The sequence below is a fragment of the Euleptes europaea genome, chromosome 18 (genome assembly GCF_029931775.1).
Source record: "Euleptes europaea isolate rEulEur1 chromosome 18, rEulEur1.hap1, whole genome shotgun sequence".
Lineage (NCBI taxonomy): Eukaryota > Metazoa > Chordata > Lepidosauria > Squamata > Sphaerodactylidae > Euleptes > Euleptes europaea.
Window position 1 is genome coordinate 15,557,226 of NC_079329.1, and position 23,893 is coordinate 15,581,118.

A 23,893-nucleotide genomic window follows, 5' to 3' on the forward strand; every position below is an offset into this window, starting at 1 on the left:
AGGGTGGCCAGCTCTGAATTGGGAAATACCTGGAGATTTTGGGGGTGGAGTCTGAGGAGGGCGGGGTTTGGGGAGGGGAGGGACTCAATGCCATAGAGTTAGGGTTGCCAACCTCCAGGTACTAGCTGGAGACCTCCTGCTGTTACAACTGATCTCCAGCCGATAGAGATCAGTTTACCTGGAGAAAATGGCTGCTTTGGCAATTGGACTCTACGGCATTGAAGTCCCTCCCCTCCCCAAACCTCGCCCTCCTCCGGCTCCACCCCCAAAACCTCCTGATGGTAGCGAAGAGGGACCTGGCAACCCTACTGGAGTTCAAGTAAAGCATTTGCTTTGCATGCAGAAGGTCTCTGGTTACTCTGAGGTTACAAATGATACCCTGAGGTCCCTGGAGGAAGGATAGGATATAAGTCTGTGAGGAATTAACCTCACCAAACATCTATGATATTACATCAATCTATTTTCAGATTGATCATCCAAAGGTCCGGACTGGTGCCGACTCTTTAGCTCAGCAATTTCTGTTCCTCTTTCCTGGTTAGCTCAACACCTTGGTGAAAAGGCTTGAACTTAGAGTGGGTGGAGGGAGAAGCCACAATTGCAGAGGTAGAGGGAAAAGGTATGTATGCTAAGGGAGGAGATGACATTAAAGGACGGGTCCGGCCAGGGCAGTGGGTGTGACATAGAAAAGACTCTGAAGTGTTGGAAAGACGAACAGAGAGCCCTGTGGCATCCCTAAGTGTATGTTTAGATGTGCACCTTCTGGGTGCCAATGGAATGTACTTCTAAGAAAAGGTCTTAGGACTGCAGGCTCATGACCAATTGAGGTGAATCAAGGAGGTAAATGTTTTCCTGGACTGTACCATGTCAGTAGGGTTGCCAGGTATGTCTTTGCTATTGGCGGGAGGTTTTTGGGGTGGAGCCTGAGGAGGGCAGGGTTTGAGGAGGGGAGGGACTTCAATGCCATAGAGTCCCATTGCCAAAGCAGCCATTTTCTCCAGGTGAACTGATTTCTATCGGCTGGAGATCTGCTGTAATAGCAGGAGATCTCCAGCTACTACTTGGAGGTTGGCAACCCTACACTTCAAGCAAGGGTATTTCATATGCTTGAATGCCCGCCCTTGATCACTTAGTAGGTAGAATAGATGAATTACTTGCAGAAGATCCCAAGATCAACTCCTGGATTTTCCAGTTAAAATAATGTTGGGCAACAGGTCTGAGAAAGACCTGAGACTGGAGAGCCACTGGAGTCCAAAATACAGGTGTTCAGTATTTTCTTTGGGGGGGGGGGCTTCATAGACCTCCAAATAATTTGCCAGGGAAGGTTCAAAACTCAGTGGTGGGGGGTAGATACATTGTTACAGAAGGTTGTAGGTTCACTCTCTAGCATCTCCTGTTAAAAGAGATCTGAGGTAATAGAACAGGGGAGGATGCTTGTGTGCCCGAGACCCCAGAGAGAAATCTCCTATTTTCTGAGTGAGCCACTCAAGCGTTTTGTCAAGCTGGTAGGCCATCCTGGGCAAATGCGGGCGGTTGCCTGGCAGGGGAACTGTCAGGTTGTCTTTCTGTCATGCCATAGCCTTTTGTTCGGCTTTGCAGGCACATGATTTGAGAAGACAAAGACTTGTCAGATAGCGATCTTTCCCGTTGTTAATTCTATCAAGTCTGATCCCTGCTATGCAAAACCCAAACGCATCTCCTATGGGATCAGAGTTTTTTTTTTTTTTTTTTTTAAGGGATAAGAAAATCTCATGGCTGTTCCTTTATGCCTCTTCCATTGATGTCATAGCTAGTGTTGGAGAAACCACAGATAGATAGATCTGTCTGCATGTCCAATACAGACAGGCATATTAATTGGAACATTGCAATAAGCAAACCGATACATGATAATGAAACCACAGCGCTGAATAATCAGGCAGACATGGGGAACAAAGATGGCCCACAATAACGGTTTGCTCACAGCTGGGGAGGGGCCATGGCTCAGTGGTAGAGCCTCTGCTTGGCATGCAGACAGTCCCAGGTTCAATCCCCGGCATCTCCAGTTAAAGGGACTAGGCAAGTAGGTGATGTCAAAGACCTCTACCTGAGACCCTGGAGAGCTGCTGCCGGTCTGAGTAGACAATACTGACGTTGATTGACCAAGGCTCTGATTCAGTATAAAGCAGCTTCATGTGTTTGTGACTCATGCTACGGAGAAGTAGCCTCTTCTGCTTGATTTCTGCCATGCTTTGCATGGGTACCATTTCTTCATTGGGGACTAGCACATCCCCAGGGGATGCAGCAGCACATCTGGCAGACTCCAAATGTCTTAGACTCCAGCAACTGGCTTCCCACTTGGCTGTCAGACGCTACACTCACAATCTAGAACATCTGCCAAACCGGTTGGGTGACATTTTGACCGCCCTTCTCACAGTTGAGTATTAAAGCATCCGAGTCTCACGGAGAAGCGAGCCCAGTCTCCAAGAGGGCATCCTTCTTTTTGCTGTTCCCTTCCTGGGAAGGACTAATTAATAGCAGAAGATCTCAGTGGGTTCCAAAAAGAGAATCATGGTACAGAAGCAAGGAGTAACCCAATGTGGACTGGCAGGAGTCCTTCTGTTGGTGTTGGCTACCTTGTTGGTAGGAAGCGGGACCTGTACATATTATTATGGATATAATCCTTGTGAAGAGGAAGCAGCACCCAACAGAGGTAAGGGTTTGATGATTCTTCCACATTTGGAGGTGAGTGAGATCTGGTGAGTCAGAAGGATCTGCTGTGGGACCAGCATGGTCTAGGAGTTGGTGTGTTGGGATACAGTCTGGGAGAGCAGGGGTTCAATCTCCACCATGTCGTGACACTCCCTGGATAATTTTTGGCCAGTTACTCAATCTAAACTATCTCACAGGGTCATTACGAAGATAGTCAGCGAGGGAGGAGAGAGCCACAGGTGTCACACAGAACTTTCTTGGAAGATAGGTGACTGAAACCAAGAGTGATGGATGAGTTAGAGCGGTTCCTGAGTGGAACAGGCTTCCTCGGAAGGTGGTAAGCTCTCCTTCCCTGGAGGTTTTTCAGAAGAGGTTAGATGGCCATCTGTCAGCAATGCTGATTCTATGACCTTAAGCAGATGGTGAGAGGGAGGGCATCTTGGCCATCTTCTGGTCATGGAGTAGGGGTCACTGGGGTTGTGTGGAGGAGATAGTTGTGAATTTCCAGCATTGTGCAGGGCGTTGAACTAGATAACCCTGGTGGTCCCTTCCAACTCTATGATTCTATGATTTCTGAATTATTGTAACCAGTCCTGAGCATAGTGGACTGTAGATTTAACAACCAGGGATTCCTGAGGTTTCCAAGGACAAAATACTCATGGTTGCTGAAGGCGGATTAATTATCTGTTTCCATGCTCCTGATTTTTTATGGGCAAAGCAGAGTAATTAATTTATTTTTACCTTTCCAGTGGGTGAAGTAGGAGTAAAGTTTGGTGTTTGGGACTTCTAGTACAGTGGATGATGACAACTCTAGATTAACTACTAAAGTGTGATGTTTCTGTGCGTGGCATAGAAAAGGTGGAAGTGGAACAACAGAAATAAACAACAGGAGAGAGGATTCTGGTTTCTTATCCCATCTTTAGGCGAGTGATTGCCTAATGATTGAAGAGTGGTGGGGGGAAGTATGACAGCCAAGGCTTGGGTGTTTCCCACTCTGCAAAAGGAAATTAATTGGGTTGAAGAGCCCAACCCAGCTGATTTCTTGGGGAGGGGGTGGAATATTGGCACTCAAAGGAAGGACATGGAGATCAGGGCTCCTGGACTTCAAGATCCCAAATCAAGGAAGGATTTGGGGTATTCGAGTCTTTAAGCCAGTTGGAAGCCAGAACTCTTGCATTATTTATTTACTTCATTTCTACCTCATTTATCTCCCCAATCGGAACCCAAAGTGGCTTATGATATCCTGCCCTTCTCCATTTTATCATCACAACAACCTTGTGAGGAAGGCCAGGCTGACAGTGTGCCCATAGTCTCCAGCAAGCTTTAATGGCAGAGCAGGGATTCAAACCTGGGCTGCCTAGATCCTGTGATGACACCCTAACCGCAACACTACGTTAGCTTCTATACCATGCTAACTCTACATCACTCGGCTGGATAGATACTTCCTATCTATCACATTTTGTCCTGTTCTCCCTCCAAGGAGCTCAGGGTTGTGCACATGGTCCCTCACAACCACCCTGAGAGGTAGGTTACAATACAAAAGAATGACTGCCCATGATCACTTGGGAGCTCCATGATCAAGGAGGGGTTTAAACCCAAGCTTCTCTAGCCTGCCTGAAACACCAACCACACCAGCTCTTGGTACAGACCTCTTACCTGAGAGATTTTACGTGGAGACACCAGGGATTGAACTGGGGGCATTTCCCGTATAAAGTATATGCTGCTCCACTGAAGCATGACCTCGAAACACAGGCATGCAGCCCATCTGGGAATCTAGTTAGAGTCAGGGGCTTGTTAACACCTGCAGGCCCATAACTTGCTTTGTCTACCCTTTAATTATTGTACCTTTGGTGACTAACAGCTGAGTGGGTGGGATTCAGCCAGCTGTTTTGCTCATTCTTGCCCAATTCTCCTTTTTTGCTACAGCCCTCATTCCACCCAGCTTTCCCTCCGTCTGGGTTCCATTATCCCCAGCCTGGCCTTTTTGGGTGGTCATAAGGGATCCTTCCTCCCCCTTGTTCACCTGTGGATAAGTCAGTTGGATCCCTGCCAAAGGGTGAACAGACTCCCTTTAAAATGCATTATTCTTGAGGTGAAATGGGAGTTCTCCCAGTTGTATCTGTGAGGAGGATCTGTTCACACAAGCGATCTCTTAGGAAGAAAGGCTTTTCAGTCCTATAGATTTTGGTGGAACTGGACAAACTAGAACTCAGGGCTTAAACTCAGAAGCTATTTCTGGTTCTGGGGATCATTCAGGGGGTCATTTGAAAGAAATAGAGATAAAATGAGGCGCAAAGATAATGAGGTGGAGTCAGCCCTAATTGCTAATTGTCTGCCCTAATTCCAGTAGGGTTGTGCAAAATTTTATTTATTTTATGCCACCTTTCCATTCCATTCAGGGCAGGCTTGCCAACCTCCAGGTACTAGCTGGAGATCTCCTGCTATTACAACTGATTTCCAGCCGATAGAGATCAGTTCACCAGGAGAAAATAGCTGCTTTTGCAGTCGGACTCTATGGCATTGAAGTCCCTCCCCAAACCCTGCCCTCCTCAGGCTCCACCCCAAAAACCTCCCGCCGGTGGTGAAGAGGCACCTGGCAACCCTACAGTCTGCCCTGGGAAGCTCCTTCTAGCACACCTTTATGCAGTGAGTTTCATCAACTATACTAGGAGCAGCATCTAGATTGTTATTGGTGGTATCATACAGCAAAAATTTCACATATCAGAGAGCAGGTTTGCCGTCAAAAGAGAGAAGCTTTTGGCCTACAGGTTGAACTGGATTCAGGCTAAATTTTCTGCTAACAGAGGGAATGTGGTAATTTCCACCTATTGTCTCTTCCTGCAGCAGGTCCGAGATTTGCACCTAGGGTTGTCAGGTCCCTCTTTGCCACCGGCGGGAGGTTTTTGGGGTGGAGCTTGAGGAGGGTGGGGTTTGGGGAAGGGAGGGACTTCAATACCATAGAGTCCAATTGCCTAAGCGACCATTTTCTCCAGGTGAACTGATGTCTATTGGCTGGAGATCAGTTGTAATAGCAGGAGATCTCCAGCTAGTACCTGGTGGTTTGTGTGGTAAACAAAGGTTAGCGTGCTGTAGGATACTCAGCAAACTAGAAACAGCAGAGAATGTTAATAACAGCCAGCGTGTGAGTATGATGCTCTATCTTCTCTCTATTTTCTCCCTTGTTTAAGCCAATTACTAGCATATTTATATTAATTATTATTTGTTAATTAGTATTATGTACTAATTTATGATATAGTGGTCCCTGAAGAAGGCATTAATTGCTGAAACAGAAAGATCACCGGGCTTCTGTTGAGAACAACTGCACTACTGAATTGCTACTCTCAAGAAGCATATCTGTGGAAGAAAGGGAGGTTGGCACCCCCTTTCATGGACTTACCTATAATACTGTTATTTGTTTGTAACAAGGCATAGTCCTCTCTTTGGTGTTACTTTTAAGGCAATAATTAACAACACATGTTTTTGCCTATATACTATCAGTGGTGGATATGTTATTAAATACCACTACTTTATAATCATTGTGTCTAGCTTGTGAAGTGCTGTTTCTAGTTTGCTGAGTACCTGGTGGTTGGCAACCCTATTTGTCACTCATGCTTTCCCGAGGGTCCCCTATACCCCAGAAGCAGCGTTTTGGGGAGTTACGTGGGCTGCAATTGGGGTGGGGGGAGAAATAACAATGTTCCACTGACAGAAGTGATTTGTGTGAGTGGGAAATCTGGTCTGAATCCAACCCTACCTCTTTTTGAAAAACTTGGAATGTAAATGAAAGAAAGACATCTTGAATCAGGCAAAATTTATATAGCTGAAGTTCACTGTTAATGGCTGCTTTCCTCCCAGTAACCACTGGTGACCTCCCAGTAATCACTGGTGAATTGCCATGGCAGTGGGGTGGAGATATTTTGTGGGAAGAACAGCACGTGAGCTTTCCGGGAATGTTATATGCCATCCAAATGATTATGGGATAAGAGTGTTCAGGGCTGCTTGATTTACGCTGCACAGCAATCTGGGCGGTGTGACGGATAGGATTAATGGTCTATGGGAGCGCATTGTTTGGGGTGTGTGCAATCTGGGGCAGGGAGCGCATCCCTCTGTGTGTGAATATTCGAGGGGGCGAGATATACAGAACTGAAATGATTTTCCAGTGAAATGTCCGAGGACTGAATGATTACAGGAGCAGTTCTGGGTATAGTGCCGTGTCAGTGTTATGTGAGGTCACATTTTTATTTTGCGGTAACAATGGCATGTGGAAATATTCACAAAAATAACCCAACCTTCTACTCTTTTTGCTGATTGCTTTGCATCGGTTTGCAGCCATTGTTCCCCAAACCAGCTCGCACTGGGAAGCTCATTTGCTTGAAGTTCAAATTAATCATGTTCGGATTGTCAGAGGGTTGCCAACTGCCAGGAAGTTGCAGGAGATCTCCTGCTATTTCAACTGATCTCCAGCCGATAGAGATCAGTTCCCCTGGAGAAAATGGCCGCTTTGGCGACTGGACTCTATGGCATTGAAGTCCCTCCCCGTCCTAAACCCCGCCCTCCTCAGGCTCCGCCCCAAAAACCTCCCGCCGGTGATGAAGAGGGACCTGGCAACCCTAGTCAGAGGTCCTTCGGGCCACCTAAAACCAACCTCAAACATAGGGTTGCCAGGTCCCTTTTCGCAACCGGTGGGAGGTTTTTGGGGTGGAGCCTGAGGAGGGTGGGGTTTAGGACGGGGAGGGACTTCAATGCCATAGAGTCCAGTTGCCAAAGCGGCCATTTTCTCCAGGTGAACTGATCTCTATCGGCTGGTGATCAGTTGAAATAGCAGGAGATCTCCTGCTACTTCCTGGCAGTTGGCAACCCTCTGACAATCCGAACAATCCAACTGTTACCTGGTAGTTGGCAACCCTACCCAAACATCATCACATGGCTTGCTTGGTTTCTTGGACCCCTGGGGGGACCAGGGCCCCAAATAAATGTGTCCCTTTATTCCCTTTCTAGTTGTCCTGCTGTGGTAAAGTGGTGAGAAGACTTCAGGTTCACATCCCCATTCAACCATGAGGCTCCCTTGGCAACCTTGGGCCAGTCCCTTTCTTTCAGGGTAGCCTGAGGATAAAATTGAGGAGGAGAGAATCATGTATGCCTCCCTGAACTCTTTGGACAAAGAGTGGGAGAAAAGTGGGATAGCTGAGCGAGCAGGTTATTCTTCAGCACTGCCTTACATTCAATGGGATGTGTACCTAGGTTGCCAGGTCCCTCTTTTGGGGAGGAGCCTGAGGAGGGCGGGGTTTGAGAAGGGGAGGGACTTCAATGCTGTAGAGTACAATTGCTAAAGCAGCCATTTGTAATAGCAGGAGCTCTCCATGTAGTACCTGGAGGTTGGCAACCCTATGTGCACCCCATTCTGAGGGAGCATTGCTATGGTTTCGTTGGCTATGGTTTCCTTCTTTCCCTGGCACTTGGTGAACACACACACCTTCTTCATAAAGCTGTCGCAAATATTGCTAAAAAGAGGGATGAGAACTTGCTTCATGGGAGGAGAAAATGTTTACGAAATACGGTCCACTCCCACTCGGCCCTATTTAAGAGGTGTTCCACAGGACAAGTTGTACCTTTGTACAAAGTATAACTATGTCATAAAATTAACCTTTATGACATCTTTATGAATTCTGGGAGCTGTAGTTTGGTGAGGCTATTGTGAGTGATCCCTAGCCTCCTTCACAAAACGACAATACATGATAGTTGTATTCTATATGGAAGAATATGATGATTTTGGCAGGAATAATAATCCAAATAGGAATGTTATATTTATTAGGCTGATGTCTAAGTAGTTTATTTGACATAGGCGTGCCTGTCATTAAACTTGCAAGCAATGTCTGAAACACACACACACACTTTTGGGTTGATAAGTGGATATTGATTAAGAGGATTACTCTTTTGTAAATTAAATTTCCTGCTCCTTCTTGCATTCACTGCCTTGCCGCTCTATAGCAGATGGCTCAATAACTCAGCATGGCATGATTGACAGCCTGCTTTTGTTATCATGTGATTTGGGCGAGTTTTTTTTTTAATGAATTCCAAAGCATGGGTATAATGAAGACGAAGTCTTGACACTAATTGAACTAATGAATATGGAATGCCAAGCTGATTGCTCTCGACAAATTGGTTGTTACGCTCCAACTCATCTGATGTAACAGTACTGGAGTTTCGGAAGATTCTCATTTGCTTGGAATTAGTTAAAATATTTTTTGCTTGTGGTGCAGTGGTTTGGAGTGGTGAAGTCTGATCTGGAGAACCAGGTTTTATTCCCCTCTCCTCCACATGAGCGGCGAATGCTAATCTGGTGAACTGGAGTTGTTTCCCCACTCCTCCACATGAAGCCTGCTGGGTGACCTTGGGCAAGTTACAGCTCTGCTAGAGCTCTCTCAGCCCCACCTACCTCACAGGGTGTCTGTTGTGGGGAGGGGAAGGGAAGGTGATTGTAAGCCAGTTTGAGTCTCCCTTAAGTGGTAGAGAAAGTATTCCTTAAAACATAATAAAAACTTTAAAAAAAGAAAAAAAGAGAAAGTTAGCATATAAAAACCAACTCTTCTTCATTTGAGCCTTTCTAACATTTACACCCTGTACCATTTCCATGATTTGATCCCAAGCTGTTTGTTCTGCTGGGGAAAACATGCAGGTCACATTTTTTCTCCTAATGTGCAGGTATACGTATGTATATAAGTAAAACACCACACACAAAAAATCTACATACGAACCTATTTGCAATTACATCAAGACTACTTTTTTTTTTTTTGCAATGTTTGGGCAATATGCATATGCGCACCTAGGTGGGAATCTGGAGGAAGAGATACAAATGAGCCAAAGTAATTGAAAATTGCATCAAACTTCACATGACAATTTCAGAATGAATTTTTGATAATTTCTTAAACCCGATTCACACAGTCAAGAGAATGAGGTGAATGAACTTTAAACTGAAGGTGATGGATTCCAGCTTTGAATGTTCCTTCACATTAAAAAAACAACAACAAAAAACTCCCTGTGAACAGAAAGCTAGCATGACAGTACAGAATGTTCTATCCTGTCTCTTTTGGTATGGTGTTGGTTTTCTATTTGCAGGGAGCTTTTAACTGAGGGAAACATTCCAAAAATGTGATCCTCTACCTGAGTCTGAAGTGGTTCAGTCCATTCTACACTGCTGAATTTTCCTGCATGTTTCTTCTACATCCACATTCTTCCCCCCCCCTTTTTTCTCTTCTACATCCACATTCAATCAGGATGAGTATAATATATATTATACTGATTTTATTACCCTTTGGGAAATGCTTTATTAAAATGCCCTCACTGTGAATTGTTAGCGCTGCCATTCCTCAGGGTGTAGCTCCCTTCCCAGGGTCTCCAGAAGTTAAATCTTGGAGTGTGTATGTGTGAAATGCATCCTGCCTGTAGCATGCATGCACACTAATATGGACACATGGACACAAAGGTCTGATGCATTGTACAGCCTGCCATTTCATACTCTGTACTACACAAAACAAATAAAAATAAACACACAAACAAATAAGGCTGGACTGTATTTTGTTGCTTTGGTGACTGGGATGAGCCACCCGTGTTTACTTACTACAAGATCTATTCAAGTTGATTTTATTTATTTATTCAAAACATTTCTATGTTGCCTTTCCACCCAAATAGGTTCCCCCAAGATGGTGAACATCTAAACAGTCCAACATTAAAACACCATTTAAGATTGTGTGTGTAAAGTGCCGTCAAGTCGCAGCCGACTTATGGCGACCCCTTTTGGGGTTTTCATGGCAAGAGACTAACAGCGGTGGTTTGCCAGTGCCTTCCTCTGCACAGCAACCCTGGCCTTCCTTGGTGGTCTCCCATCCAAATACTAACCAGGGCTGACCCTGCTTAGCTTCTGAGATCTGGCTAGCCTGGGCCATCCAGGTCTGGGCCCATTTAAGATTAGGTTTATGTAAAATAATTCAGTAAAAACATATAAACCCTTGTCACACACGAATGTTGTTTGAGTATCAGTTAATACATCTGATGCCAATGGCACAATTCATAGGACTGAACAACTAGGTTACAGAATAAGAAGAAGTCTTTCTCTACCACTTAAGAAAGAATCAAACCAGCTTACTATCACCTTCCCTTCCCCTCCCCACAACAGACACCCTGAGAGAGAGGTGGAGCTGAGAGAGTGTGACTAGTCCAAGGCTTCTTGTGGAGGAGATGGGGAAACCAGCCTGGTTCTCCAGATTACCGTCTGTCACTCATGTGGAGGAGTGGGGAATCAATCTCGGTTCTCCAGATTAAAGTCCACCGCTCCAAACCACTGCTCTTAACCACTATACCACGCAAGAGTCTTGTGACCCCTTTATGGTGGCAAGTAACTTTTGGCTATCAGATGCAGGTTGTAGAAGGTTTTGTCAGCAGTGAGGAAACCCCAGATTATCTTTCTTTAAAATCCAACCTGGAAATGCAGCTCTCCTGAGAAAAGGAGGCTGGCAAAAGCCTTGAAGGGGAAAAAAAATGTGATTGGAAAATAAATGGGTGCAGTACACTGAAGGCAGAGCCATCAGGAACTGGATGGGTGTGGGGAGCTTGGACAGGGATTGTCTGTATGAGAATCAGGGAATCACAAACACATCCTTGTTTTCAACTGTGACATGTGGGAGGATATGCATGACAGCTCTCTTGTCTTCCTCCTCCTGAGATGCTACCATTTTCAAGACAACTCTGAATGAATTCTGCTTTGGCCGTTGCCACAGGAGTGCCACTCTAGAGGTACATAACCTTTCAAACTTTCCGTCATCCAGGGTTTTTGCCAGTAGCTTTTGAATCACTGGCACTAATCCTGGCTTTGGATGTGGCCACATGCCTCGCCCTTTCCAAGGACAGTCTTTACACTGCGGCTTTGTCACTGGTTGAGAAATAGCTAATCTCTCAGAGGGATACTCCTCTCTTCCTCCTACCGTCCCATGCAGCAACAATTAAAAACACATATACAAACAGGGTTGAATATGTATTGAGAAAGCTGGCAACAGCTGACAAACGGGGAAAAAGTAAGTCTTTAGCCAACTTCCATGCCTTTCCCATATCTCCACAACAAAAGAATACAGAGAATGACTTTTCTTCTTTTTTAAAAAATGAAATCTGGGAATTCAGAGAATCTGGTAGACAGATTGTTATACTGTTATAATGCTATAATGATACGTCGTGCTGATTTTTAAACCCCCTCCCCATGGCAATGGGGGGGAATGGCTGTTGTGAGGGGCTAGGGGTAGGGGAAATGCAGGAAAACCTGCCATGTGGAATCCCTATCAGCAGCTTAGGGTTCCAGCCTCCAGGTACTAGCTGGAGATCTCTGCTATTACAACTGCTTTTCCAGCCGACAGAGGTCACGTCACCTGGAGACCCGGCAGCTTTGGCAATTGGACTCTATGGCGCTGAAGTCCCTCCCCTCCCTAAACCACGCCCTCCTCAGGCTCCGCCCCCCCCAATCTCCTGCTGGTGGCGAAGAGGGACCTGGCAACCCTACGGCAGCTGCACCAGCAATGAGAAAACCACGCAAGTCTGTCTCCACCAGATTGTCAGAGAACGGTTTGTGTGATTAGCTCACACAGTCAAAGGTTCCCCTGAAATCTGCAAATAGTTTTGCAAACAAATGGCTCTCAGTTAGGTACAACAGGTGGTTCTTTTTGCTGTGCTGTCCTCACAACACAGTAATTCTTGGTTCAAGAATTCTTGGTGCTATTTGAAGTGCATAGAACAGAAAAAGCGTACCCACCAATGTCAAGTTAAAGACCGTAATGGAGAAGAGAGGCAAATGAGAAAATGAGCATTCATAAGAGATTGGAGGAGAGAGATTATTGTAGGGTACTTTGATTGAGAAGGGGTGCCCAGGGATTGCCTGCTTTAGAATTTACCGACCAAAACGTTAAATGCAGGACTCTAGCATTACCTTTATTTCACAATGTTAAAATGGGATGTGGTAACAAAATGGATGGGTGGCAAGAAGGGTGGCACCGTATTTACCAAGAAGAAAGAAAAACAACCCTGCAATAGTAGAAAAGGGCAAGAGTCCAGTAGCACCTTAAAGACTAACAAAAATATTTTCTGGTAGGGTATGAGCTTTCGTGAGCCACAGCTCACTTCTTCAAATACTCATACCCTACCAGAAAATATTTTTGTTAGTCTTTAAGGTGCTACTGGACTCTTGCCCTTTTCTACTACTGCAGACAGGCTAACACGGCTACCCACTGTGAACCCTGCAATAGGTTATACGAAAAAAAGAGGGTTTTTTTATTACTGTACATAAACATAACATATATGTGCATTTAAGATGGTTGTCTCGATGGCACATGCGAAAGAACACCTAGTAGGGTTGCCAACTGCCAGGTAGTAGCAGGAGATCTCCTGCTAATTCAACTGATCTCCAGCCGATAGAGATCAGATCACCTGGAGAAAAATGGCCACTTTGGCAATTGAACTCTATGGCAATGAAGTCCCTCCCCTCCCCAAACCCCACTCTCCTCAGGCTTCGCCCCAAAAATCTCCCGCCGGTGGTGAAGAGGGACCTGGCAACCCTAGCACCTAGTCATCCTTTCAAGTAAATGGTCAGAATGTATATAAAATAGAGGAACGGTAAGCGGAGATCATAGTGCAGTGTACCGTCAAGCTGTTTCCACCAGATGCCCTTGAAAACCTATCTGGATTTTTCAGGCGAAATTTGTGATTGAGATCATATGTTTCTGTCAGTTCCCGGCCCTGAACTTTTGCCAGAAAAAAAATCTCTCCTTGTCGCTTCAGGCTTCCACTCTGAAATGTATTTGTCAGGTTTCTTCGCACTTGAGGGGATCTTGTTGAAACTTGGTTTATTTATTGATTTCACTCTATATCGAATTGCCTGCCAAATGTGGTTCTTGTGTGCCTTTGGGGCAGCTAATGACATAATATAAAAACATTGGTGAAAAGCGTGTACAAAGAATAACCCCTCATTACAGTCACAAAGAAAAACAAGTCAGCTACAGAATGTCATAAAAATATGTCTATCGTAAATCAGCTCGTCAATTAAAAAACTTACCCATGCAACGCCTTCTCAAATAGCCCATTTTAAATGAAAAACAGCTTTCCAGAAGTAAAAGCACGGAGGCCATGGCTGTCAGCTATCTGACATGTGAGATCAACTTTCCTGATGTCTTTATGTGTACTTTAAAGCAAATAGGTTGGATCCAGCCAGCTTTTTTACTCAGCGCTACCCAATTCCTCTCCTTTTTATAGCCCCCACCGTTCATGGCTTTTCTTAAGGTAGGTCCCATGATTAGGGTTTCCAACCTCCAGGTACTAACTGGAGATCTCCTGCTATTACAACTGATCTCCAGCCGATAGAGATCAGTTCACCTGGATAAAAGGGCCGCTTTGGCAATTGGACTCTATGGCATTGAAGTTCCTCCCCAAACCCCACCCTCCTCAGGCTCCGCCCCAAAAACCTCCCGCCAGTGGCGAAGAGGGACCTGGCAACCCTACCCATGACCCCCAATATAGTCTTTTGGGGTGATCCTTTTCACCCACAGAAAAGCTGGTTGGATCCAACCCAATGCTTTCGTCTGAGCAGTCCTGTAGAGTGTATGTGCATTAAAAAAAAAAAAAAACCCTTTTCCCTGGTTCAAACTACCATGTTTGTATTGCCCTTAGATTTCAATTTTCTAAAACAGATATTGTCTGTCTGTCCATCGGTCCGTCGGTCCGTCGGTCCGTCGGTCCGTCCATCCATCCATCCATCCATCCATCCATCCATCCATCCATCCATGAATGCTGAAGCATTCAGGAAGTTGCTTGACCTTGGGCTTTGGGAGTTCTGAATGAAAGGAGCAGTGTCGTAGTTGTGGAACAGTAACTTAAAATGCCCATTAAAGCATCTTGGATAGGGTGTTATTGGTAGAACGATCTGATTTTATATGTTTCCCCTATGGAGATCATTTCCATGCAGGAAAATATGTAATCTGTCATGCTGCAGTGAAAGTAATGTTTTTTCTTGCGAGTGAATGAACCAGAAGCCTGTAGATATTTAACTGGGGCATAAAAATTGAGGCACTCTCTTGTTACCCACAATGGCCATAATTAAATTTTACAGAGCCTGGAATGGGATAGATTATGTTTTGGATTATGCCGCAGAATAATTTACAGGCAATATAAAATGAAAAGTAGCAATTCTAGTTGGTTGGAAATGGATTACTTTGTGTCCATTACACATAATTAGAGATTATTAGATTGCATTGGGTGGGTTTTGGTGAAGATGAAAATTAGTTCAAATCAAGTATGTTGCATTAAAACTGAGAAATACATCCAGAGCTGAAACAATACACTGTTTATAGGCAAACTTTCAATACCTCTTTGCAAGAAGGTAAAGAGAATTACTCTGGTAAATGTGTTATTTTCTTGAGGAGGGAAAATGAAGAAAAATATCTAAACCTCAACAAGAAACATTCTGGAATTCCAAAAAGAAATCTCCACTGTAGACAGCGCAATCCAAAAAACTCCTTGGAATAACCCCCTCTGAATAAACTGAAGTAGGATTCTGAGTAGACCTTCTTAAGAAGTCCTTTAAAAGAAATGCACATTTCTGTTGCTAGTTTTATCAAAATACTTCTAACATCACTAGGGTTGCCAGGTCCCTCTTTGCCACCAGTAGGAGATTTTTGGGGTGGAGCCTGAGGAGGGCGGGGTTTGGGAAGGGGAGGGACTTCAATGCCATAGAGTTCAATTGCCAAAGCGGCCATTTTTCTCCAGGTGATCTGATCTCTATCGGCTGGAGATCAGTTGAATTAGCAGGAGATCTCCTGCTACTACCTGGCAGTTGGCAACCCTAACCATCACTTAAAGCTCCTACAGATCTTTAACCTTAGAAGAACTATCCAAGTTTGTTTCGCATTTCACTTCAGTGAAAATTCAGCAGCAAACTCAGATAGACGGAACTTGTATAGAAAACTTCTTCAACATTATCGAAATTATTTGAACTTTAATGCTCCTCTAGTTATTATGCCTCCAAATCCCAGATCATAAAAAGAGCTGAAATGTTTTCTCTGATAAGAAGAACTTTCAGTTCCTTAGAGGCTCACAATGACCAGTTGATAACTCAGGGGAGCCACCAAGGGCCTAGGCTGAAAAATATCCTGGCCTTTTCAGGAAAATTCTTAGAATTTATGAACCCCAGACTGGGGTTGCCAGCTCCGGGTTGTGAAATACCTGGAGATTTTGGGGGCGGAGCCTGAGGGCAGGGTTTGAAGAGGGGAGGGACTTCATTGCCATAGAGTCCAATTGCCAAAGCGGCCATTTTCTCCTGGTGCATTGATTGCTATTGCCTGGAGATAAGTTGTAACAGCAGGAGATCTCCAGCCACCACCTGGAGGTTGGCAACCCTACCCCAGACAGAGATGAAAACATGACCGCAAAGCAATTTTGGTAGCCAAGAGGAAAAATGGCATCAAACAGAACTGGAAAAAAATATTCAAAAAAATCAAGATGCTTTTGGGAAACATCTCTACTTCATTGAAATTACTATTTGCTTTTGACCTGAAAATCAAAATGAGAATATTTATGGTCTGTTTCTTGCCTGAGGATCATTTTACCTATATAATTTTAGGCTGATCAATGTGTATTTTATGCTGTTGTCATGCCCTGTCTTGTCTTAATAGCAATGGCTTGTTTTTAGTGACTCGTTTTAATGGTCTCAGCTTGTTTTGGTGGCTTTCTTTTTAATGACTGTGTTTTAATGGCTTTAGTTTTAAGCAGCCTCAAGCAAGTCTCTGGAGAGTCAGCATTTACCTTTTTCTAAACATTAATAATAATGCAGCAGTGACAACTGATAAAGATTGATTGTGGACTGCCGTGACTCACACCCTGATTCTTCCTTTTTCCATTACAGGTAATCACCAGGTAATTCGTTCCCAGCAAGGTGAGTTTTCATTTAGCCCAAACAGATCCTAAAGTCAGTGGTCTCCAGGGTAGGCTTATCCAGTTAGTTCCTGGAAGTTGGCACCCCTACTATTGGAACTTCCAAACATTTTGTAATTGTCCTCTCCTTAGTAGCCATTTTGTGATGGCACCCACTACTTTCTCAAAATTCCAAAATCACTCATAGGCTCACCAAGCTTGGGGATCCATGCCTTAAGTATTCCCTGCCCCTTACAGACAACCAGGCACCCTGAACCTGAACGGTTTGAAGTTTAATCCCTCTCTGTTCCTTGAGAACAAGTGTGGTGTAGCGGCTAAGAGCGACGGACTCTAATCCAAAAAACCGGTTTGGGTTACCCACTCCTCCACATGAGCGGTGGACTCTGATCTGGTGAACTGGGTTGGCTTCCTCATTCCTACACATGAAGCCTGTTGGGTACCTTGGGCTACTCATAGTTCTCGCCAAACTCTCTCAGCCTTACATAGTGTCTGTTGTGGGGGAGGGGAAGGGAAGACGAGTGTAAGCTGCTTTGAGATGCCGTAAGGTAGAGAAAATTGGGGTATAAAAACCAATTCTTCTTCTTCTTCTTCTCCTCCTCCTCCTCCTCTTCTGCTTCTCCTCCTCCTCCTCCTCTTCTCCTCCTCCTCCTCCTCTTCTTCTCCTCCTCTTCCTCCTCCTCCTCCTCCTCTTCTTCTTCTTCTTCTTCTTCTTCCTCCTCCTCCTTTCTGTAGTATGTGGGCGCCCCACTGCCCTCAACAGGAATGTGGGGGGTGAAGACTCTGTGGCGGGTGAATGGCCGTGGCAGGTCAGCTTGATGAGGATGGGCAAGCATGTATGTGGAGGGGCCCTAATCTCCAATGACTGGATTGTAACAGCAGCACACTGTTTTCAACCGTGAGTATTTCTGAAAGGGGAAAAAAGAATGGGGAATGAGAATAGATAGGTAAAAAAGGAAAAGGTCCCCTGTGCAAGCACCGGGTCATTCCTGACCGATGGGGTGACATCACATCCCGACGTTTACTAGGCAGACTTTGTTTACGGGGTGGTTTACCAGTGCCTTCCCCAGTCATCTTCCCTTTACCCCCAGCAAGCGGGACCCTCATTTTAACAACCTCAGACAGAGCTTGGACTGCAGTACTGCAGCGTAACAATCTGTGTCATGGGGCTCCTACGAGAAGCAGATAGACATTAAACATTTACCGTTGCCTGCTCAAAGTGCAAAAGTGCCCAATGATACCCCCTTTTGTTTATTTCTACACCCTGTTGAGTCTTACTGCATTTTTCAGCAAAAATGCTTTATGGCAGAATGCTTCATGCCAGCACTACTGATTTCTGCAGCTTTGCAGCACATAGAATTATGGGAATCCCTTCCATCTGCCCCCCAGAAATTCCTAGAGTGTTACATGACATTGCAAGGTCACTTGTGGTTATGCAGCCAGAAGTGATGGGGCTAGGGTTGCTAGCTCCAGGTTGGGAAATACCTGGAGAGATTGGAGGCAGAGCCAGTGGAGGGTGGGATTTGAGGAGGGGAGGGACTTCAATGGGGTATAATGCCATAGAGCTCACCTTCCAGAACGGTCATTTTCTCCAGGTGAACTGATCTCTGTCAGGTAAGTTGTAATAGTGGAAGATCTCCAGCCACCACCTGGAAGATGGCATCCCTACATGTGACGGCGCATGACACTAGTGCCAAAGTATCTGCCCCCTTGTGCTCTAAGGGGTTGCAACACAATATAGTCCACCCTTCCATTGCCAGATTCAAGATTTCATCTTGCTTGCCTCTCAGACCTTGCTCCTGATAACATCCCATCTCCATTTAATTCTATCAAAAAGACCGTAGACCAGTGGTTCCCAAAGTGGGCAGTACCACCCCCGAGGGGTGGTGGGATTACCTAGGGGAGCACTAAGAGGCAAGGGGGCAGAATAGGGTTGCCAACTGCTAGGTAGCGGCAGGAGATCTCCTGATAATTCAACTGATCTCCAGCCGATTTTTCTCCACCTGGAGAAAAATGGCCGCTTTGGCAATTGAACTCTATGGCATTGAAGTCCCTCCCCTCCCCAAACCCCACCCTCTTCAGGCTCTGCCCCCAAAATCTCCTGCCAGTTGCGAAGAGGGACCTGGCAACCCTAGGGCAGAAGGGGGTGCTAAGAGGCGGGCCCCTTCAACTGTGTTGTTGGATAGGGTAGGGGGTGCTGGGGTTGAGTTTGTGGAACCAAGGAGGTGGTGGCCCAAAACGTTTGGGAACTACTGCTGTAGGCTATCCTAGAACTCTCATTGCAGTTTTTCATCCATCCACCTACAGGAACAGCATTCCGTCTCAATTCAACGTGTTGTTGGGAGCCTACAAACTGGAGAACTCTTGGCCCCACAGGCTCTCTATTGGGGTTGGAGCAATCTTCCGAAACCCCCGGTATGCAGGAGAAGCCACGAGTGGAGACATCGCCTTGGTGCGGTTGGCCCAGCCAGTCAGGTTCACTGACTACATCATACCAATCTGTCTGCCTGCAGCCAATGTGCACTTTCCCCCAGGCATGAAGTGCTGGGTCACAGGCTGGGGGGATATCAGTGAAGGACGTAAGTATGGGGAGATGGACTAAGATTAGTATGGAATTTTCTTCCTGCCCATATGTTTCAGCTCTTCCTGTTTTCTTTTCCTCGGTTCAGGTAGATCTCTCATTCCACTTTAATTAGGGTTGCCAACCTCCAGGTACTGTATATACACAAAGTGCAAATATTTATAAGCTACTGAGGTGAAACATAGACCATATACGTGACATATATACAACACAATTATATACAATATGTACAGTTCACACAAAAAATGTAGAGAAATTTCCAAAGGTCTCAACTGAGTACCACAAATATATAGAGGAAGTTCCAAAGGTCTCAACTGAGTACCAAATGAATGCTAATATTGTAATCCTTGTGTAAAGTTCATATAGAGCCACAATCATCGATGGAACCTTTTGGTACGAGTACAGAGGTGCCGTTTTTCTCCCCAACCTCCAGGTTCTAGCTGGAGATCTGTTGTTTTTATAACTGATCTCCAGCTGATAGAGATCAGTTCCCCTGGTGAAAATGGCCACTTTGGCAATTGGCCTCTATGGCACTGAAGTCCCTCCCCTTCCCAAACCCTGCCCTCCTCAGGCTCCACCCCAAAAACCTTCCGCTGGTGGCGAAGAGGGACCTGGCAACTCTAACTCTAATTTTTATCTTGGGGGTGGCCTTGTTAAAATTTGGTTCGTGTGAGTTGCTGACTTTGTTATTCTTCAGGATTCAAACTCCTTGCTCGAGTCTCTGTAAGTTGTACCTCTGATAGAGTGGGTTCTAAACAAAATCACAACCGTCTAAGTCCAATGACTTCACTGGATTCTGCTTTGGCCGGTGCTATTCATCTTGCTCCGGGTTGGGTAATACCTGGAGATGTTGAGGTTGGAGCCTGAGGAGGGCAGGATTTGGGGACGGGAGGGACTTCAATGCCATAGAGTCCAATTGCCAAAGCGGCCATTTTCTCCAGGTGAACTGATCTCTATTGGATAGAGATCAGTTGTAATCATGGGAGATCTCCAACCTAGAACCTAGAAGTTGGCAACCCTAAGCCACCACCTGGAGGTTGGCAACCCTACTTGAAGCACAGAGCTATTGGAAGAGATAAGGCCAGGCAAGGGCTGGCCTGCTGGGAGCTCCAGTTTGAGAGCCACATGTACCCACCACCCACTGCTTTTACTGGCAGAAAGGCAGGTGTCTTTTCTGAGTGTCTCTTCCTACATTGCCTGTCCATTGTTTTGCGTTCTTCACTGCAGAGGATCTACCAGCTCCGAAGAAGCTCCAGAAACTCCAGGTGCCCATAATAGACACCCAGACCTGCAGGAGACTCTACAGCATCGACATGGGTCAGAATCTGCCCCAAAAATCCATCCAGAATGACATGATGTGTGCTGGGTATGCTGAGGGCATGAAAGACACATGCAAGGTAAAGGACTGTTTTCCTCAAGAACCATTTTTCCCAGCAATCCACCCTCTCCTCCCAGATCTCATGGATGAGGTCTCTCTCCCATAATGTCCATAGCCCCCTCAAATTCTCAGCCTAGAATCATTGTCACCACCTGAAACACTTATGATAAAGGGGTGTTGTGGTTGCTATGGCCGCACTGAGGCCTGTGAGCTCCACAAGTTGTTTCTTCAAGGTCTTTCCCAACTGTTAAAATATCCCGGTGAGTTAGGGGTGCCATTTAAGGAAATGTGTAAGTGTTGTGTTGTGAAGGGAGCAGTTCCCTCTCTGGGTATTAAATTGCACTCTTAAACAAATAAGTTCTAGGCTCCACCCCCAAAATCTCCAGGTATTTCCCAACCTGGAGCTGGCAACCCTATTCCCCACAGATCTAGTTTACTTCAGCTAGGGCTCCGGGCATCTCATATACCTTATTGTGTCTCCATAGGGTGACTCTGGTGGCCCATTGATGTGCAAGATGAACAAAGAGTGGCTCTTGGCTGGTATTGTGAGCTGGGGGGAAGGCTGTGCTGAGAGGAACCGCCCCGGTGTGTACATCCGTCTAACCTCCTACCAGGGCTGGATTCAGCGGCGTATCCCTGACATGGAGTTCATTCAGCCTAGCCAGGGTAACGTCAAGGTCAAGAATACAGGCACTGGTAGAACCAATGGGATGGGACCATCTTTCTTCATCACTGCTCTGCTGCTGGCCTTAGTGTGGACCCTTAATCGAATCTTGGCATAGGATCTGTGGAAAGAAGAAGCCACAGGTGGACATATGTTGTGGGGTTCTCCCTCTTCTCACCCCCTTCCCATTTCCCTGTCATTCCTTAGTTCATCAGCCCAGAATTCTTGTGTCTGGCCCCCATTCACCCTGAGTATATTTTTGCAGAAGGTGATACAAATGCAGTGGACATAAATGACTTGACAGTGATAATGCCTTTGCACCTTCTCCTTGTCAGGTGTCCCAGACAGCATCTTCTCTGACCAGTCTACTTGTTTTCAATCTCTCTCATCCAGTGCTCCATCTAGTCCAGCATCTTGTTTCACACAGTGGCCAACCAGTTGCCCCAGAGGACCTACAAACAGAGCATAGAGACCAAGATTCCCTCCTGCTGTTCCTTCCTAGCACTAGGTTTCAGAGGTTTACTGTTTCTGAATATGAAGGTTCCTGCCTTTGGCCACACACAATAAACCTGAACCTTGGTGAAGGTTCCTGTTGCTTATCATTTGCTCAGTCATTGATGGACCACGTGGAAGCCCAATCAGGCATGCAGCTTGGATAGGGAGGCGAGAGCGTTCCTAGCCCCGCAGTCAGTGGGCTCTGTGGAGTTGGAGCCTGCAGGCAGTGGGGGCTAGGAATGCCCCCCCCCTTGCTGAATTTTTTTCAGCATTTTCCAGGTTCGGGTTTATTAAACCCAAAATTTTTCAAAAAATCTGGGTTTTCCAGAATTTTTTTGAAAATTTTCAGGTTTAATAAACCCGAACCCAAAAAATGCTGGGTGAAAAAATTTGGTGCACGCCCCTATTTAGAACTCTTCCTCTGAGTCTCTGTGTCTGCCGAGTCTTTCTCCTGCGTCTGCCTTTTAGCTGGCTAAGCTAATTCTACTTATACATTTAAGGGGGATGGAAAAGTGTAACTTTTGATTTGGCTCTTGTTGCAGTTTCCTAAAAGGGCCAATAGGATTGCTACATTGTCCTTGCTGTCTGATTGGTTCTTCTCTAACCAAGCTAAGGGACCAATGCAACAGCTCTATTTTCCCTTCTTCTCTAATAGGTTAACTTTATAAACCCTTAATTTCCATGATTATTCAAGCTTTCTAACACTTATACAGACCTTAAATTCATTCTAATACACATACATTTCTATTTCTAGTTATAAATATACAAATATATACATGGTTTTTTTGATTCACTCGCAGTGGTGAAGAAGAAAATTAGATGCTGTCCACAAGTCCTTGCAGGTCCTCCATTTGTTACATCTAATGTAATGTGATATTTAATTTTCAGATGGCACAAATCCCGTCCCCTAACACGACATCCCAATGCAATCGGAGCCTGAGATATATTTTTTTGTTCCTGGACTGCTCTCTCTGCAAAGCCATTCATGAAATTCCTGCATCTCTGTATCTAAATACACCCTGACCATACTTCTAAAGTTACATTTCAGTTAAATTAAATCTGTGTCTATATGATTATCCCCTTTTCTCTGCCTGTTCATTTTTCCATTTGCCCGTCCAAAGTCTTTGCAAGGAACCGTGAGAAATTGGCTGAGAGAAGAGAGAGTTTGCATTGGGGAGAACGATGCTTCTTTTCAGTGAATGTACAGCAAATTGGGTCTACAGCGGGAAGAAAACAGATACTTCTTAGTGGCCCTTGACCAAAACACTAAGATCAGGATGACTTTGAAGAGACAAGAAACTGTCTAGCTACAACAGCTGTTGGGCAATGGAAGACGTTTATAAAGTGAGGCAGACACATTGGGTGGGATCCAAACAGCTTTTCTTCCAGTGAAAAAGGGAGGAGGGAATCCATTGGATCACCAAAAAGGTTATTTTGAGATCATGGGACCTGCATAGACAAAAGCCATGTGGGAAAGGGGCTGTAATAAGGGAGTGGGGGATAATGGGCAAGATTGAGTGAAAAAGCTGGCTGGATCCAACCATCATGTACATCAGTTCAGATGTTCAGATATACACATGTTTTCTCTCTTTGGATGCTTGGATTTTGTGACTATTATATGCTGGGCTGTATATGAATACTTGAGAAAATGGTGGGCTCCTAGTAATAATTCCATACTAGTTTCAAAGGTCAAGAATGAATGGAAAGCCCTGCTGGATCAGACCAAAATAGCGTTTCTAACCTCCAGGTGGTGGCTGGAGATCTCCCGCTATTACAACTGATTTCCAGGCGACAAAGGTCAGTTCATCAGGAGAAAATGGCTACTTTGGAAGGTAGACTTTATGACACTATACCCCAAACCTTGCCCTCTTCAGGTTCCAGCCCCGAAATCACCAGGCATTTCCCAACCTGGAGCTGGCAACCCTAAACCAAAAGTCCATCTAGGCCAATAGAGAGAACATGCCTTTCCTGATTTGAAATTAGGGCTTTTAGGTAGCAGTATCTTACTTTACATCTAACATTCCAGATCACCTAAAAAGGTCTTCAACAATCCCCATAAGAAGTGGAGAAGATCAAGTATTCTCTTGTAATCCACAAATCTCCCCACCCTTTCTACTATTCTTTGACCTTATCT

General features: G+C 45.3%; 1 protein-coding gene across 1 annotated transcript; it reads left to right on the forward strand.

Annotated features, from left to right (window-relative positions):
• The first annotated feature begins 2,544 nt into the window (after nucleotides 1-2,544).
• On the forward strand, nucleotides 2,545-21,382 carry LOC130490466 (serine protease 27-like). The gene is made up of 6 exons (XM_056864294.1): nucleotides 2,545-2,686; nucleotides 16,616-16,645; nucleotides 17,377-17,539; nucleotides 18,949-19,220; nucleotides 20,450-20,619; nucleotides 21,086-21,382. The coding sequence occupies exons 1-6, from the start codon at nucleotides 2,545-2,547 to the stop codon at nucleotides 21,380-21,382; spliced, it is 1,074 nt and encodes a 357-aa protein (XP_056720272.1).
• The last annotated feature ends 2,511 nt before the right edge of the window (nucleotides 21,383-23,893 follow it).

What these genes read in the sequence shown, in the direction of transcription:
- LOC130490466 (XM_056864294.1), top strand. Translation starts at nt 2,545, where the DNA reads ATGGTACAGAAGCAAGGAGTAACCCAATGTGGACTGGCAGGAGTCCTT. An exon ending in GGAAGCAGCACCCAACAGAG is followed by an intron (nt 2,687 to 16,615) that starts GTAAGGGTTTGA and finishes TTTCCATTACAG; the next exon opens with GTAATCACCAGGTAATTCGT. An exon ending in GCAGCACACTGTTTTCAACC is followed by an intron (nt 17,540 to 18,948) that starts GTGAGTATTTCT and finishes ATCCACCTACAG; the next exon opens with GAACAGCATTCCGTCTCAAT.